This window comes from Cucurbita pepo, chromosome LG03, assembly GCF_002806865.2.
Source record: "Cucurbita pepo subsp. pepo cultivar mu-cu-16 chromosome LG03, ASM280686v2, whole genome shotgun sequence".
In the NCBI taxonomy this organism is placed as follows: Eukaryota; Viridiplantae; Streptophyta; class Magnoliopsida; order Cucurbitales; family Cucurbitaceae; genus Cucurbita; species Cucurbita pepo.
The window spans coordinates 34637-52353 of NC_036640.1; the positions used below are offsets into that span (position 1 = coordinate 34637).

The 17717-nt window shown below is 40.7% G+C and overlaps 5 protein-coding genes across 7 annotated transcripts; 4 read left to right on the forward strand and 1 right to left on the reverse strand.

The window, feature by feature from the left end:
- The first annotated feature begins 2393 nt into the window (after positions 1 to 2393).
- LOC111790405 (calcium-binding allergen Bet v 3-like) lies at positions 2394 to 3698 on the forward strand. Its single transcript, XM_023671288.1, has one exon. The coding sequence runs from the start codon at positions 2677 to 2679 to the stop codon at positions 3490 to 3492; it is 816 nt and encodes a 271-aa protein (XP_023527056.1). The 5' UTR covers positions 2394 to 2676; the 3' UTR covers positions 3493 to 3698.
- Positions 3699 to 3809: 111 nt separating this feature from the next.
- Positions 3810 to 8170, forward strand: LOC111790404 (KH domain-containing protein At3g08620-like). Of its 3 annotated transcripts, XR_002814474.1 has the most exons (8): positions 3810 to 4415; positions 4495 to 4583; positions 5243 to 5394; positions 6343 to 6462; positions 6547 to 6663; positions 6805 to 6948; positions 7072 to 7278; positions 7602 to 8170. XR_002814474.1 is itself a non-coding variant. In XM_023671286.1 (7 exons), the coding sequence occupies exons 1-7, from the start codon at positions 4336 to 4338 to the stop codon at positions 7216 to 7218; spliced, it is 849 nt and encodes a 282-aa protein (XP_023527054.1). In that variant the 5' UTR covers positions 3811 to 4335; the 3' UTR covers positions 7219 to 7586. The 3 variants fall into 3 exon arrangements, 2 of the variants coding, with proteins under 2 accessions (XP_023527054.1, XP_023527055.1); XM_023671286.1 differs by lacking the exon at positions 7602 to 8170 and having other exon boundaries at positions 3811 to 4415; positions 7072 to 7586; XM_023671287.1 differs by lacking the exons at positions 4495 to 4583; positions 7602 to 8170 and having other exon boundaries at positions 4332 to 4415; positions 7072 to 7586.
- Positions 8171 to 8243: 73 nt separating this feature from the next.
- Positions 8244 to 10913, forward strand: LOC111790401 (BTB/POZ domain-containing protein At3g08570). The gene is made up of 4 exons (XM_023671282.1): positions 8244 to 8418; positions 8548 to 8614; positions 8894 to 10051; positions 10131 to 10913. Exons 1-4 carry the CDS (start codon positions 8351 to 8353, stop codon positions 10653 to 10655), a joined length of 1818 nt encoding a protein of 605 aa, XP_023527050.1. The 5' UTR covers positions 8244 to 8350; the 3' UTR covers positions 10656 to 10913.
- An 876-nt stretch (positions 10914 to 11789) lies between these two features.
- LOC111791548 lies at positions 11790 to 12575 on the reverse strand. Its single transcript, XM_023672933.1, has one exon. The coding sequence runs from the start codon at positions 12569 to 12571 to the stop codon at positions 11870 to 11872; it is 702 nt and encodes a 233-aa protein (XP_023528701.1). The 5' UTR covers positions 12572 to 12575; the 3' UTR covers positions 11790 to 11869.
- An 896-nt stretch (positions 12576 to 13471) lies between these two features.
- LOC111790982 (uncharacterized protein C26H5.07c-like) lies at positions 13472 to 16920 on the forward strand. Its single transcript, XM_023672132.1, has 5 exons — positions 13472 to 13802; positions 14040 to 14973; positions 15242 to 15337; positions 15551 to 15687; positions 16282 to 16920. The coding sequence occupies exons 1-5, from the start codon at positions 13522 to 13524 to the stop codon at positions 16451 to 16453; spliced, it is 1620 nt and encodes a 539-aa protein (XP_023527900.1). The 5' UTR covers positions 13472 to 13521; the 3' UTR covers positions 16454 to 16920.
- The last annotated feature ends 797 nt before the right edge of the window (positions 16921 to 17717 follow it).

A 17717-nucleotide genomic window follows, 5' to 3' on the forward strand; every position in this document is an offset into this window, starting at 1 on the left:
AAAAAAAAAAAACGGCCGAGGGGCAAAAAGGACATTTTACCCCTCAGCCCATTATAGGGGTCTTGAGCGTCCTCCTCAGAGATCCTGCAAAAGAAGAAGAGTGAGAGAGGAGGACTGAGAGAAGGTTTGAGAGAGGGAAAAACGGATTCGCCGGAGTTTTCGTCGGAGAGTCGCCTATAGAATCCATTCCCCACTAAGACCTGTACTCTGGAGCCTTTCTTGGAGTGAAGTAAGAACTCGTGTGGAGATTTCCTCCTTCTTCCTCTAGATCAGAAACAAAAAAAAAAAGAACCCAAGGTAAGATTTCGAACCCTACCTTCCAGATCTGAGATCTTTGTTGAGGAGTAGAATGATTAAGTCTACTACCTTCTTCTAGGGAAGGTTCGCCACTGATCTTGGTGAGGAAAACGGACGAAACGACGAGATCGGGAGACTACCCAAGAACGGAGGGAGAAGCCGCCGGCGTACCACGTGGCAACCAGCTAGAGGGCCGCGTGCGCCAATCGCCTCCGGACACGCGTCGAGCGTCGCCTGGGAAAACGCGGCTCCAGCTCTCCTGCGACACGCGTCCCTGACTTCGCGACCCGACCCGTACTCCTTGGCTGACCCGATACCCGCACGGCGAACCGAATCAAACCGACGACCCGCGGTCCACCCAAATCACTGCTTTCGACCCGAACCCGCGACCCGCGACTGCAGAAATCTCCGGGCGCGTGACACTCGCGCGTGGGATCTGCGAGTGACTGCTCCCCGGCGTGTGACTGGCGCGTGGAGGCGCGTGTAAGCTGATTTTTTGGCCCGATCGACTTCTGTCTTCCCTAGTTTCCCCCTGATTCATATCCTAACTCCATTTTTTTTTGAAATAGGATCTAATTGAGGAAAAATCAACCGCTTTCGATACGCTAAGTGTGTGGGAACGCTGCGTAAGGTCGCGTAGCATCCAGGTAAGTCACCACACAGAATTTTAGGAAGTATTACTTGTAGGAACCGCTTGGAATGCATGCATGCTAGATCGAATATCTTAGGTTCTAGCTTTCCGTTAATGATCGAAGGTAATAGTTTATTGAAAGTTAGATGTATCTTGTGATTTGTTATGAGAGCTACTTGGATATTGCTGATATGTTTTTAGTTTCCACTGATTATGCATGTGTATGTTTTCATTCTGTATGGAGGATGGGAAATTGCGAACTCTGCGCTCCGGGAGTTGATGGACGTTATCACCCCGTTGAGCTTGTATGATTACTTTGCATGAAATGTCTTTGAGGATTTTGGATAATAGACATAACTTACTCAGTTACTTTTTCATGACTCGCAATTATGAATAAGTCTAGGGATTCTTAGTTAGAGTGACTAGGTACTAAGGTAATAGATCTAATCCTTTTCCTAGTAGAGCAATAGACCACCACGGCGTATGAAGCCCACTAGGGTACCCCTAGGCTACAAGTGTGTGATTGGTGTCATAGCTTCGTGGGGGAAAAGGGGGTTCCTGATCAGAATCCGACTATTCTTAGCCGTTTTAGCATGGGAAACGTGTGCCCACGTCGTATAGACCATTTAGCTGGATGGGTTAAGGGGGGTAGCTCTCCCCGACCAGGGAGACTGTCATGGGCCTAGGGGGTTGCAGCTCACTTCCTAGGCAAGTTACCAGATAGTCTCAGAGCCATGCCGAGGTAGCTACTCGTAGGGCACCAGTCATTACACCGGTTAGCATAAGGGAGTTCTTAAGAATCTTTAAATGAAAGGACAAAGAACCAAGTTGTCGCAAGGGGAAGGTCCCAAGGCCCTAAGACGAAAACTGGATGTGCTAGAACTATTGTAGAGTCCGTGGAGGGTGGTTGCTAAGATTAGGATGCGGTAAGAGCCTACAAGTAGGTGGCTTACTGAGTATAAATTTTATACTCATTCCTGTTACACCTTTTTTTTTCAGGTACGTGAGGCGTTGAGTCAAGAGAGGGCGCGTCGATCGATGTGGGCTGTCACAGAGGAAGCGTGTCCCGGGGCGTCAGTTTAGTATATTGAATAGTTCACTTTGACCTTAATGTTTCTTTTCTTGTTTTTACCTAGGCACTTATGTCCTTTTAATAAAGATACGTTTTTCTTCTGAATCAAAGGATTTCCTTGAGTTTTCTCGTTTATACATTACATGTCATACAATATTAGTCACGGCTTAAAGATTATTTTTTTGGGTCGTGACAGAATAAATTTAACGTAGGCCACAAATTTGGACTTTTCAAAGTAGTTCAATTATATTTTAAAGAAAAAAAAAAGTGTGGAATATGTTGATTAAATAAATAGTGACAATTCATTTCAACTATACAACAGACGAAATTAAAAAATGTATTATTAGAGAAATAAGGAAGCGTTTGTGACAATAGCAAAGACATTGAATGGCCACTGTAGAAAGACAAGTACAACGTAAGATATACGTAAATACTTTTCTTAAATATAAAAAGTGGTTGACTACTAAAATCTAGAACAAGTGGAAGTAGAAAGAGAGGGAAGGGCAGCGCAGACGTGCTCTTGTGGATATAGAAAAGGAGAGAAGTGGGGTTGGGCTTTTACCCGGGGGCGAGGACTAGATCCATTTTATTTCATGTTTTTAATTCCTAATTAATTTCTTAATTCATTCTCATCCCAAGCAGGATCCAAATCGGGATTTGTTATATTAATCGGGTGATGAGAATGGAAAGAGTGCCTCCCTCCCTCCCTAAAAGTCTCCTACCCTATTCTCTAGACAAAAAAGGTCGCCTCCTCCCTCCCTCCTTACAAGTCGGGTCCCTCCCCTCCTTAAAAGTCTCCTCCCCTCATCCCCCAAATTCTGTTGTGTTTCTTGTTGTTTTGTGTCGATTCCTTTGGGCAGGCAGCTTATTCGAAATCTTGGAAATGGAAGCGGTGGCCTCAGATGTTCCCCGACCCCGCCTGACGAAGAAACCCTCGTCTTCCTCTTTGTCGTTCCGGCTTCGGTGTCCCAGCCTGAACTCCCTTCGCCTGCGTCGCATATTTGACATGTTCGACAAGAATGGGGACGGAATGATCACCACGGAGGAGCTGGGTCAAGCTCTCGGGCTTCTTGGGCTGGATGCTGATGAATCGGACCTGGATTCCACGGTCAACTCCTTCATCGCACCGGGAAATGTTGGTCTTAGGTTCGAAGACTTTGCAGCCCTGCACCAGTCCTTAAACGACACCTATTTCGGGGAGCCGGTGGAGGATGAGGAGGAGAAGGAGGAGAAGAGGGAAACAAACATGTCGCCGGTGTCGCAGGAAGAGTTGGATCTATCGGAGGCATTCAGGGTATTCGACGAGGATGGAGATGGGTACATATCCGCCACCGAACTCCAAGTGGTTCTAAGAAAGCTGAGATTGTCGGAGGGGAATGAGCTGGACAGGGTTCAGAAGATGATTTTGTCGGTTGACAGCAATCGCGATGGCCGGGTTGATTTCTTCGAATTCAAGGACATGATGCGTAGCGTTATCGTCCGGAGTTGCTGATTCATTCCCGTAATTCCACTCCCACAACGCCGTCCGGAGTTGTAACACCTTGGATATTTCTATGTTTATCTGTTTTGTTTTGATTTACTTTGCTTTACTTTGCTTTGGGTATTCTCCCTTCAACCACGTATTGTATTAACAATAACCAAGTAGTTCAAAGAACCCACCGCCTGGGTCAATACAAATTAAGAATCCACATATTTTCATGCTCCTCACTAGCTTATTTATAGGGAATAACTTGGGTTGATATTGGGCTGTTCATCGCATCACAGCGCAGGCCCATTATTTGTCAAATCTCAAGCTTTGCATGCCTAACAGGTGTGTGTTCAGTTGAAGGAAACATCCGAATAGGAAAAGAATCCAGTAAATTACACTAGTAAAACTCAAATCCAGTGGGCAGTGGAGAAAGTGAGATTGGGCGCCAAAAATTGGGAAATCTTTTACCGCCTTGATTTTAGCTTCCTTGGAAAGATGCGGCTGTTTGTCCGACACCCTCCACTCCACCTCTTCCCAGTTGTTTTTATTCTCAGTTTTTTCTCTTCTCAATTATTTCGTTTTACTTTTGTCTCATACAATTTTGTCTCTCTAACGGTGAATACGCACAACACTACATTGCGTGGGTAAAAATTTAGGCTAAAAATTTCCTAGTATTCAGAAAAAATTTAGGCTTTCTTTCTGCAAATTCTCCTTTCCTTCGCTTCCTCTACCTCTTCCCTTCATTGGTATTGGTATTGGTATTGATGCTTGTGTCCTCCGCATCAACAGCACCTGAGAACTGTTTCCCTTCCTATTGTTTTGTTGGTTGAGATTCCGAATAGTTTAAAGAAAGAGACCCAAGAAGTAATGTCAGGTTTGTATAATCCCAACTTCTCTCCTGCAAGAGCTGCTTCTCCTCAGATTAGAAGCAGCGCTGATGCTGACAGGTAGGTTCATTTGTTTCATCTTCTTCTTCATCTCCCTCTCCTTCTTCTTCTGATCTGTGTGGGGGGTTTTATTCTTTAGCCACTACTTGTCGGAGCTGTTGGCCGAGCATCACAAACTCGGACCCTTCATGCAAATCCTTCCTATTTGTAGCCGACTTTTGAATCAAGGTGTAGTTTTCATTCCCTGCTTTCATGCAAATCCTTCCTATGCTTTCCTATTAACATCGCCCCCCACCCTTCAATCTTTGCCTACTGCTTTCTTATAACATCTTACCACCACTTCACTTTCATTTCATTTCATTAAATCTACTCACTATTCACATAAAAATCTAATCTGAGATTTTATATTTCGGAGTCACCCCTTTTTTTTTACTTTTAGTTGCTTTCAGTCAAACTTTTCTTTCCTAAAGCCTTCATGCAAGCGAGTTGAGTTGAATTGACAGTAATTCACCTTTAGTTTTAGTTGTTTAACCAGGTTCTGAAGCAGAAAAAACTATGGTACAAGGCAGAGGCATTAAATGAACCATAATCTAGATGAGTTGAGAGTATTAGTAGAGAAATAGTGGGAGTAGGAATGTAACTGGTTCAGAAGTTTGTTCAAGCTTATGGTTATAGGAAGAGTGAGTTTAGGATTTGTAGGCCGAATTCTTGGTAGTAGTTTTGTAGGAGACCAATGTAATTTTCTTCCATATTACAATATAATTTCATTCATTTATGTTACATAAAAATCTAACTAAATATTCGGAACCCCACCTGGACAGTAATGCATATTAAATGGATGAAGAAGTAATGTGGTATCTACATTTGACAGTAAACTATATGTGCAGAGATTTTGCGGGTTTCTGGAATGATGTCCAACCAAGGTTTTAGTGACTTGGAGAGATTACGACAAAGAAGCCCCAGCCCAATGCCTTCTTCTAACCTCGTCTCAAATGTTTCTGGCGCAGGTTTTGGCGGCTGGAATGGACTTCCTCAGGAGGTAACTTAAAAATTTACCTGCCACCGTTTTAAAGTTCTATCCTAACTTACTTGATGGTTGGCCAAGAAAACTTCAAGTCTAGGGAACTCTTTTTATTTTTGAGCAACTCAGGAGCTAATTTGAGTTTTCTATGCAGTTTAGTTCAAAATACTTGGTTTGGAAAAATATGATCAAGCTGCTTAAACAAAAGTGTAGTCATCATTTGGAAACTATTTACAGGCTTTTGTTTTCAAAGGAAGAACAATTGCTGTTCTCAAAAATAGAGCACACCGCACACGTGAGAGCAAGCTATAGAAAAGGAAAAAGAAAAAGAAGAAAACCATCTTTAAGAAACAGTTGAATAAATATTCTTTCACTAAACTTTTGTTATAGGTAGGGAAAAGAAATATAAAAAAACAATTTATGTACAACTCCCCAGCAGCTCCTCTGTTCCTTTATCCTGTTCCACAGTTCTGTCCCACCCACATTAATCGTGGGCCTCACTGGATAGCATCTTAAGTGATTAAACTCGCAAGTCGTGTAGGAAGTAGACTTCATGATGTCTGGACCAACAAACAAATAAAAATGGGTCTTCATAAGCATTCTTGTTTGCAGTGCTTTCAAGCCGGTATCAAAGCTCAAGTATTTGCTCGAATCTATGAATTATATTCAATAAAATATCTGTTTCCTATGTCTGTATAAAATTTATGAGTTGTGCTATAATCCTGCTACTATTCTGCCATTACTTTTGCTTGAAAGAATACTCAGTTATTGATAAACATGCAGATATGTTAAACAGTTCCCATAGTTGTTTAATTTTTGAAGTTAAAGCACCCAAGTTCTCGTTGCTCAGAGATGTGAAAGAATAGTATTCCAACATTATAAACTAACCGATAAAAACTTCCATCTTGTGTTAAAAAATGTTTTAAAAAAATTGACCAACGATGCCACTTGTTTTTCTTTTCACAGCAAATGTTAAGTGGAAATCCTGGAATGACAATGGACTGGCAAGGTGCTCCTGCAAGCCCTAGTTCATTTACTGTAAAGAGGATTTTGCAGTTGGAAATTCCAGTGGACACGTACCCAAATGTAAGTTCTTTAAACAAGTGTCTGAGTACGTGTTTTTAAAAATGTGTTATAAAACTTTGATTTGTTTGGTTTCTGGGATGTCAGTTCAATTTTGTTGGGCGGCTTCTTGGACCCAGAGGCAATTCTCTGAAACGGGTGGAAGCTACTACAGGATGTCGTGTGTATATTAGAGGAAAGGGGTCAATTAAAGATCCAGAGAAGGTATTTTAGGTGAAATTGCTTGGATGAGACCCTCGTGTAAAATACTCTATCTAAGCCACCATTTTTACCATTGGATGCTTAACATTGAGTTCTGTGGTTGGTTATTTATTTCTTTATCTATCACTGTTTTGAACTCTCAAGGAAGAGCAACTCCGTGGAAGGCTTGGTTATGAACACCTGAATGAACCGCTGCATGTCCTAATTGAGGCTGATTTACCGCCCAATACCGTTGATATCAGGCTGAGACAGGCACAAGAAATTATAGAAGAACTACTCAAACCCGTGGTACTGTTTACTTTCCTCATCAAGTTTAATTTGATTTTAGGATAGAGATGATCAATTTATTTGTTGGTGCATTTATTGTTCACTACTAGATTCAATATATGTGTACAATATATGTGTACGCAGGACGAGCCAAATGATTATATCAAAAGACAACAGTTGCGTGAATTAGCAATGCTGAACTCAAATTTGAGAGAAGAAAGTCCTGGCCCCAGCGGCAGTGTTTCTCCTTTCAACTCAAGCGGGATGAAGCGGGCTAAAACTGGTCGCTGAGAGATCACATTCCTCTCCATTACATATTCCCTCTCTATTATGCGAATTGATCACTCAAAGGTAAGGATTCAGTAATGAGCGTAACTACAAAAAAAGAAAAAGAAAAAAATATTTTTTTTCTGAGTTTATTTATTATTTATTTTTAAACAACAGAATGTTAAGAGATGTCTTTTTGTTTTTCTCATTTCTATTGAGAGAGAGAGGGTAAGGATTATGTAGTTTTGTTTGGGGGTTTGTATCCGGTGAGGTGGTTGTGTCATATAAACCGAATATAATTATTGGATTTATTCTTGTGTTAGTGACTTTGAAATAGTGTGTAATCTTCTTAGATTGTATGTATTATGTGGATCACCAATAATATTTTGATTTATTTGATGCCCAAGTGTACAAAAGGTGGGGAAGCCAAGTTTCATGAGTTAAGCTCCCAACAATCCAACGCCATCCTTGGAACTGGAAACTGTGTGGTGCAAATAGTTGGTTCCGTCGGAGACGAGTAGCTAATAGTTGGTCAAAATCACATACGCTCTCAGGCAGCAGCTGCCGTGGAATTTATTGGGATTGCAGATTTCTTCTTTCTTCTTGGCAATTATAAAAACTGGGTTGAGTGACCAATCAACCAAGATACCCATCCGACAGCATTGCGTCTTTATTCTTTATCGAGTTCCGCGCCAGTGTCAGTCCACGCGAGAGATGGAATGGAAGACCCCAATCAATTCCTTTCACTAAACGCCCTTTGACTAAACTTTAGTACGCCGATTAATAAAAACTCGCCGTGTCCCCACACCCCCCAGTCAGTGCGTCGAACGAGGCGGATGAATGACCATGTCGACCCATTGAGATAACAACGGAGGGGAAGCGAGAATTGAAGTGTTTCCTACAAAGACCAGCAAACAAACAACAGGCCACTCAATGCCACACTTGAGACAAAGCAGTGGGGGGAGGGTGAAAGACATATGTCAGGAAGGCTAAGATTTTAATAATAATAATACTAATAATAATAAAAACGGCTGTTGTTCACCAAAGTGTTGAGCCTATATTGTAAAATATAACAATGAAGCCGGTGTGTCACTTTCATTTCATGTTCCCTTCCCTCAAAATTACAACAGTGACGCGCAGCTGAAGCTCAAACCACATGGTATTGATGTCGGAGGCATCCATTAATGCTTCTTCCACTCCCAAACTCAGCAACTCCACCACCCGGTATCTCTCTTCCTCTCTGTTCTATACCCTAGTCTTCTTTTCTGAATTCTCACCTACTGCCCTGCTTTCCTTAAATTATGCTTATTTTGTTCTACTTCCTTGACCAAAACATTGTGTTATCTTTTGTAGTATCTTCTCCGACGTTGCTGGTGACATTACAATTGCCGTCCATGGAGAATCATTTCTACTGCACAAGGTAACTAACCTCTTTCTTTTCATTTTCATGTAATGTCTCATGTCTGCCTCCACTCCCACTGTGTTCCTGCGCATGTCTAGAGAAGAAATTAGGATTCAACTTTATTTTTTCCTTCTTCTTAAGACTGAAATTAATAACACTCCTCAGATGGCTCTTCTCTGGGGCCGATCTGTTTTGGTAGTCTGAAATTAACAACATAAACACAACTCAGTTCTGCAATGCAAGCGTTTTAAGCGTTTTTTTTTTTTTTTTCTTTTCTTTCCTTCTGGTGCCTTCAAGTTTCCGCTTGTGGCTAGAAGTGGGAAGATTCGAAAAATGGTGGGCGATGGTAAGGGCTGTAGTGCTTCGAAATTCGAGCTCCTTAACTTACCTGGCGGGCCTCAGGCATTTGAACTTGCCGTGAAATTCTGCTATGGAATGAATTTTGAAATCACGACTGCAAACGTTGCTCATCTGCGCTGCGTTGGAGAATACCTGGAAATGACTGAAGAGTATCGGGAAGAGAATCTTATTGCACGGACAGAAATGTACCTGAATGAGATTGTGATCCATAGCCTCGAAAAATCAGTGCAAGTCCTGGTCTCCTGTGAGGGTCTGAGTCCTGTAGCTGAGCAAGTAGGAATAACCGATGCATGTGTGGAGGGCATTGCCATGAATGCTTGCAAGGAGCAACTGGTCTCAGGTCTGTCTAGATTAGATTATGTTGGTGATTCCCCAGACCTCAAATGCCCTACTCTGGAGTGGTGGATTGAAGATCTCTCGTCCCTACAAATTGATTTTTATGAAAGGGTCATTTGTGCCATGGCAAGAAAAGGCATCCGACCAGACAGCATTGTAGCATCTCTCATGCACTATGCTCAGGCATCATTAGAGGGCACATCCAAATCTCAATTTTGGAACCCATCAAGGCCAAAACTAAGTCCTCTTGCGCTGCAAAATCATCAAATTACCATAGTGGAGACCCTAGTAAGTCTAATGCCCACAGACAAAAGCTGTATCATTCCACTAAGTTTTCTGTTTGGGATGTTGAGGATGGCTATCATGATGGACACTAACATTGCCTGCAGGCTTGAGCTTGAGAGGAGGATTGCATTTCGGTTGGAAATGGTTTCACTTGATGATCTCCTCATACCCTCGACTCGAGTTGGGGATATGTTGTTTGACGTAGATACTGTTCACAGGATGCTGGTTAATTTTCTGCAGCGGGTAGAGGAAGAAGAAAATGAAGACTGTGGATATGACTCTGACCAGGACCTTGCTTCTCCAAACCATGGTTGTTTGCTGAAAGTTGGAAGACTTATTGACGCATATCTAGCTGAAATTGCCCCGGATCCATATTTGAGCTTGCACAAGTTTGTTGCTATGATTGAGATACTGCCTGATTATGCACGAGTTATCGATGATGGGCTCTATAGAGCAGTTGACATTTATTTGAAGGTAAAAACATATATATTTTCCAACATTGTCGATTTAGAACAGCAGTTCCTTATCATTATTGAATATTGCTCACATTCAGGCCCATCCAAAGCTAACAGAAGAGGAGTGCAAGAGAGTGTGCCATTTGATAGACTGCGAGAAGCTATCTCAAGAAGCAAGCAACCATGCTGCAAAAAATGATCGGCTACCAGTGCATATGACGGTGCGAGTTCTCTACTTTGAGCAGCTGCGGTTGAAGAATTCAATATCGGTAAATGTAGGCGATGGATTCATATCACAAAGAATGAGTAGTGGAGTAGGAAGCGCAGCTATGTCACCAAGAGATAATTATGCTTCTCTAAGGAGAGAAAACAGGGAGTTAAAGCTTGAGATATCCCGAATGCGCGTGAGGCTAAGTGAGTTGGAGAAGGAGCAATCATTTATGAAAGAGGGGATGATGTCTAAGAGCGGAAACGGAACAACTTTCCTGACTTCACTGTCCAAAGGGATTGGAAGGATTGGAATTTTTAGCAGCACCCCGGGAGAAGCCAAACGGAGAAAGGCTGCACGGAGGTCGCGGGGTTCTGGGAAAAAGTGCATTCAAACTCAAAGTGCGATTGATTAGGAGGATTGCCATGTATTATTGGTTTACTCTACTAGTACACGACTCAGGATCTTAGAGACTTAGAGCAGTAGCGGTTAAGGTGTAGGTACCCCATCATCCTTCATCCTTCATCCTTCATCCTTCATCCTTCATTTAATTGAGCTGTATGTATATCAGCTATCAAGTGAGCCAAAGGGGAATGTTATCATTGTGATTACTACTATCGACAGTTTGAAATTCTTATTCTATCTAGCATAGAGTTATCTATGATTCCTTCAAGCCCCATGCCCCTGAACGCTGCCGGCTCATACCATTGCACCTGTGTAGTAATATAATGATTAATCGTTTATTTAATAACCGAGTGGATTGTTAGTCGTTTGCCTCCACCGCCAACCTCCAGCTCAAGCAATTGGCAACCGAATAGAATAGCTCAAAGAGTTGGCTTTTGACTTGAATAATGTAATGTACATTCTCATTAATTAGGTATTGTCTTTTGTGGATTGAATGTGATGGCAATTGACAGGCGTCATTAAGGTTGCATGCTGTAGCTGAAGAGCGGCCCGGCAAATTCATATTTAAAGCCAAAAGGTACTTCCATAGATGATCATCACAATTTCCCAAGTGGTCAACCAAATTACAACCTTGCGATTGCAGCTTTTATCTCCCAGGCATTTGAAGAACACATCTTCCTCCATTGTGGAAACAATGGGCAAGATTCTTATAAGTTTCTCATGTCACCAAATCTCCTTCCTAATTCTTGTTAACTTTGGGATTAGAGCTTCAATTATGGTCAATTGCAATGCTAGGTGTCCAAGATTCGATCACTCTTTTCAAGGCAAGCACGACTTAGGCGAAAGGCGAGTGACCTCAGGACAATGGCCAACAATCACTAACTTTATCATAATGGAGTATACAACTAAAATCAAGTGTAATGCATCAACATTACCAACTTTAACATAACTAAAAAAGATGAGAAAATTCAAACTATCAAAATCCAACCTTATGTGATTCCACTTATCAAAACTCAAAAGAACAGAGTTGATTTTATTAAATATTGATTTGATTGATTAATTAATCGAAGCACGATAAGAAATGCAATTGACCTGATGTTATCGTGCTTCGAAATTCCCGCTATATGCAACTATAGGTTGTAAAGATTGATTCCTTTATAATATCACATCCACATCAACGAGGGCATGTAGGAAGTACATATTTTGAGAGATCAATGCTAATGGCTACATGTGTTTGACTGATTTGCCGACAAAATCAATAAAAGAAAAACCCCAAACCGATGCGAAGGAGCAGAGGGCGACCGGAATAGGACCAAGGGACCATAACAAGAGGGCAAAACTGAGCCACATCAAGCGGTTGCCTATAAAAGCCAAGGCGAACCCTGTGTCCACTAGTCTCTGTATGTGGGTGCTTGCAGTTGCAGTGCTGACCAACATGCAGGTGTCGATCAGAAACCCCACCCCAAATGAGCTGAATAGGAAGCTCGACACTGACACCACAAAGGCGGCCGCATATTTCACAGCGAACAGCCCACTACTGGCGGCGCTCGATTGAGTTCCGCTTCGGAATAGTTGTTGGGTTTTGTAAGCATTGTTGGTGAGGGCTGCCACGGAGGAGCTTACAGCGATTGATATGGAAGCTCTGAGGATTATGATCATCAGATTGTTTCTCAAGATCTGCACCACCTGCATGCTGCCACCCTCCAGCTGCAGCGCCAGCTCTAGCCACGCTCTCCGGCCCTCCCGCTGGATTCCCCAGGTCGTCTTCTCAGGTTTCTTCTTCAAGCATTGCCACAGATGCGCGTGATACCCCACCACAAGCAACAGGCTCAGGCTCATCAATGTGCTATCAATGTATAATTCTTCCATCTTAAAACTCATTCCTGGCGTCCAAACCCAAACCAACTCCTCCTGTTTTATATGCATAATATTGACCCCATTTACTTGACCCAATTGTGTACTATATTTATGAAATAATAATATTTATAATGCCGCGTAGCGCATTTCTAAGTCACCAAATTAGTTCACCCATTCCTGCGATTGCCATTCTATGTCATCTCAACATGCGTGCGGCTTTCATTGATTTAAATAATTTATTCCTTCCAATTGTGGTTCATCAGGTTGTTGCTTTATTTGGAGCACTATAATTTGACTTGTGGCTGTGGGCAAGCTAGCAATATAGCAACCCGTGTGTTCCACTAGTGCCAAATTAAAGAAATTAACCCATTAATTATCCTCATCTACAATAAAGTTGCTTAATTAGTTGATCATTGCACCAACTCATTAGTGGTCATGCTTGGAGTCCAGGTTCATTTTAAACTATCTCTATCATTCTGAATCATAATTTGAAGGGAAACGTCCACATCTTCCTAAGCAATAGTTTATGGTTCAAACTCGTTTAAATTTTGTTACCATCCTGTGTTATAATAATTCATAAAAACAAGTCTGGTGTTATAACAATTCATAAAAACAAGTTTGGTCGGCAGATTTAAATTGTGAAAAAATTCAGACCAAAAGAAATTAATGAATTAGTTAGTTTTAGAAAAACAAAAATCATTTTTTCTCTCAGATTTAATTTCACACTAACATTTCAAATTTATCTATTTGAACCTTACATACATTTAAAATATACTGCCCTCAATACCCTATATTCCCCTATATAGAAAAATCGAATATGTATTTTTTTGTAATGATTTTTAAACCAAATGTCAAGAAAGAAAAAAAGAAGTAATTCCTTCCGCCTCGTTATATGCAAAATATTCTTTAATTTGAACCCAAACGACGACGTTCAATATTAGCGAAAGATGGTGTGTCATTTTGTCCTGGGCTTAATCTACTGTCACTGACGACCAGCGGACTCCTTTACCAAATGATTTATGGAGCGGACGGAGAGAAGCAGAGAGGCGGGGACGAGTCACAAGGCGATCGGGATTGGGAAACCCTGGGTGTTCAGTTTTGTAGTTGGATTGACATTCTTGTGTGACAGATTCATAGAGGTTGACGCTTCAATCCACGAGTATCGAAATGACTTTTTCATCCCCAAGTCAAATGCTTTCTTCTTCCATGGCGGCAGCGAGGCTCTTTTCGCTTCTAAGGTATTCGCTTCTTCTTCCCCAAATTCCACTGACAATTCCCTCAAAGGCAAGTCCTTCATCAGGTAAGCATTCGTCTCTTCACAAATCTAATCACGCTTTTCTTTCTCTTCTACCTTCGGTTAACCCTACATTTGCTTCTCCTTGTTGTTTGAAGAAGCCCTAAATGCTATACTATTGACCCTACATTTGCTTCAGGGACTTCCCTTGTAATTTTGATTCTTGCTTCTTAGCTCGTCTGCTCAAGATATTATATTGTATATCGTATATACAGGATTTAAGCCTCAATTTTGAAATGGTAGGTTTGAAACTGTTACTTTCGTGAGGACGAAAGAATCAGCTAGTCAGACGAATGAAATGCAGCAATTTACCGGATTGGTGGAGGCCATCATTTTCGAGGTCAAAGATAGGGAGCGAATTGGAGGCTCTTTCCTAAAGTCAGACATGATCTGCTGCACACGCAGTCTTCACGATGCTGGACATTGCAAGTCGGGCGAGGTTATTATCAATGAAAACCACGACAACCCCGGCTGGCCTAAGCGCATCAAGACGTTCTTTGTTGGGAAAGATGAAACTGCTGTCATTCCACCTCAAACTATTGAAATCAATAGTACTGGTATGTACTACCTCTATTTTATGTTTTGTGACCCACAACTCAAAGGCACAATAATCGAGGGAAGAACAGTGTGGAGGAATCCGGATGGCTATTTACCAGGGAAGATGGCTCCTCTAATGAAATTTTATGAACTCATGTCTTTAGCATATCTTTTGCTCGGCCTAATCTGGTTTCTATGGTTTGTTAAGTATTGGAAGGATGTTATACAGTTGCATTACCACATTACAACGGTTATTGCTCTTGGAATGTGTGAAATGGCTATATGGTACTTTGAATATGCTAACTTTAATTCAACTGGAAGCAGACCAATGGGAATTACTATATGGGCGGCGACCTTTACATCTGTGAAGAAGACGTTGTCTCGCCTTCTTCTGTTGGTTGTTTCAATGGGCTATGGAGTGGTGAGGCCAACCCTCGGTGCTATCACTTCAAAACTGCTCTTTCTTGGTGTTGTGTATTTTATTGCATCAGAGGCACTTGAGCTTGTGGAACATCTAAGTAACATCAATGATTTCTATGGAAAAGCAAGGCTTTTTCTGGTTCTACCTGTTGCTTTCCTGGATTCATGCTTTATTATCTGGATCTTCTCATCTTTGTCACGAACATTAGAAAAACTTCAGGTATGCAGGCTTAGTTAGTAATTGTTACGCACATCCTCGCATTCACAACTTCATTTATGATGTCACTGCATTTAGTCCTTTCTTTTAACAATTAAATAAACCATGTATTCTTATTCTCCGAGTTAGTTGATTGAATCTCTGTGGTAGAATACTGCAACCTGTCTCCCAACAAATTATGGATTTGAATGCTGAGAATGGCTAGCTTGAGATATTTTATCTGTCAGATCCTTTTTGGAATTGACCTATTCATACTGTTTTGATGATGCAGATAAGGAGAAATATGGCTAAGCTGGAGTTATATAGAAACTTTACCAATTCTCTTGTTGTATCTGTTCTCCTTTCTATAGCTTGGATTGGCTTCGAGGTAATGTTTTGTGGATGTAAATTAATCATGATGAATTCTCCCTTGTGGAGTATAAGACATGACTGGTTGTTGAATTATAGAGTCCCCCTTACCATCCTTTTCCCAACCTTGTTGAATTTTTAGGTTTGCTACACTTCGAAAAGCCCCTGGTTTGTATCGAATAAAAAAGTGAGCAAAGAATTGACTAATTTTTTTCCCTTCTTTTTGACTTAGCTATATTTCAATGCATCTGATCCGTTAAGTGAGCTATGGAGAATTGCTTGGATCATTCCAGCTTTTTGGACTTTCCTGTCATTTTGTCTCCTTGGTGTGATCTGCTTACTCTGGGCTCCATCAAGTAACCCTACGAGGTGCACGTCTTTCTGGCTAATGACCCTGAACACTTTTTTTTTGTTTTTTTGTTTTCTATATGCTCATGTTTTTTGTTGGAATAACTTTCTTAATTTACCCACTAGGCAATGTTTACCTTTCCCTTTCCTTTGTAGATGTGGAATTTAATCATATTTCTAGGAAAACACTGCCTGTTTGAATAAACTTGGTAGTCTAATCCGAATATTTACTTTAGATTTGAGAGCATGCACCATTTGTTTGAGAAGAGTAAAAAGTATCGGATGATTGGTTTTGANTTTTTTTTTTTTTTTTTTTTTTTTTTTTTTTCGTCGAAGGGAGAAAGACTATAAATATGGGAGCTAATTTTAATGGCCACTTGGTCCACCCTTTCAATACGCTGTAATTATGATTAATTTACTACTAACACCAATTAGAGTCTTTTTTGGTATTTTTTTAGTCTTCTTTATATTTTCATATTATCTAGGAACAGTTTGTTTCTTATTATCTTAAATAACAATTTGTGATAGTTGTTTGTTCCTTTATATTTTCACATTATCTAGGAACGCTGTAATTATGATTAATTCAGTCGATGAAGTTGCCGATTGATATTGCAGGTACGCATATTCAGAGGAGACAGGCGAAGACTTGGAAGAAGAAGGTATTTGTTTGACCAGTGGAGGAGATATGGCTTCCAAATTGGAAAGGAAGGAAAGGAAGGGACTAATAATTACGGGTGATCACTTATATGGCCACGGGGAGGATAATGAGGAGGACAAACGTGAATAAGTTTGATTTTTGTTTTTACTTTGTCTGGCCTTCGCCTTTATGAAGTTTAATGCAACCCCAAGCCCCGTTGTTGTATGTATTTCATTACTACGGCCTTGGTAAGTTTACTTGCAAAATCTTACTACACAATCCCCGTATCTATTTGCATGGCCCAAAGTATGAGAGCTTGAATCGTGAAGATTATTATCCTTGTGCTTGCCATCACTGGGATTGCGGGATATGCAGTTTACAAGTACAGAATCCGGGTACTGTTATTCGATTGCATCTTGGATGTTGATATGTTCCTGTTGAGAATTGAATGAGGTGCATAAACACCAAATGGTATTACAATCTACTGATGCTAGAAAAGTCCATAGTAAAGCTGTGTAAACTGCAAGAATGAATGTGTACTTGTGAGTGCTTGCTTAAGCCTTTGTATCTGTTTCCAGATCATATCAATTTCTATTCTTAGGATACAATTTCAATTCACCCATGAAAAAAAAAAAGAAAAGAGTTTATTTCTTTTTCTATTTCCTTTTTCAACATGCTTGGAGAGATACTATTTCACCAATTGAGTCATTCCTCTCGCTTCTGATAGGATCGATACTAGTTGTTAGTTCTGATACCAATTGTTAGAATTGCTCAACAACGCACACAATCGATTAAGAAGTTAAACCAACTCTCATACGAGCTCCCGGCGGTTCATTCATCTGACCGTAGACTAGAGCCACTTTTGATTCTGCAATATTTTCTTCATTAATTACTCCGGATTCTTTCATTTCCATGTAAAGATCATTTCCTTCACGAGTACGTTCACCTACTCCTCCAAATACGGATACACCTCCATGAGCTTTGGCAATGTTGTTGATCAATTCCATAATGAGTACTGTTTTACCCACTCCAGCCCCTCCGAATAGTCCTATTTTTCCTCCACGTCGATAAGGGGCTAAAAGATCGATCAAGAACACAAAGAATAGGAGAGAGAAAATTCAATAAGAAATATTGGTGAAAGGGTTTTTCTAAGAGCACTACCCGGGTATATACAGTTTCAATTTATTAAATATAATTTAAATCTTTGAGATATAATCTAATAAATATATCTTTATCACATCTTTATCAATTATCTACCATATATATCTAAGATCTTTACTAAATATCTTTCAAATATACATATCCCAACAGCTTCTTGCTTGTTGAACAAAGGTCTCCCTACTCCCAAATATATCTCTATATATATCTCTACCAGATGATCAACTCCATATCAGACTCCCAAATATATCTCTAT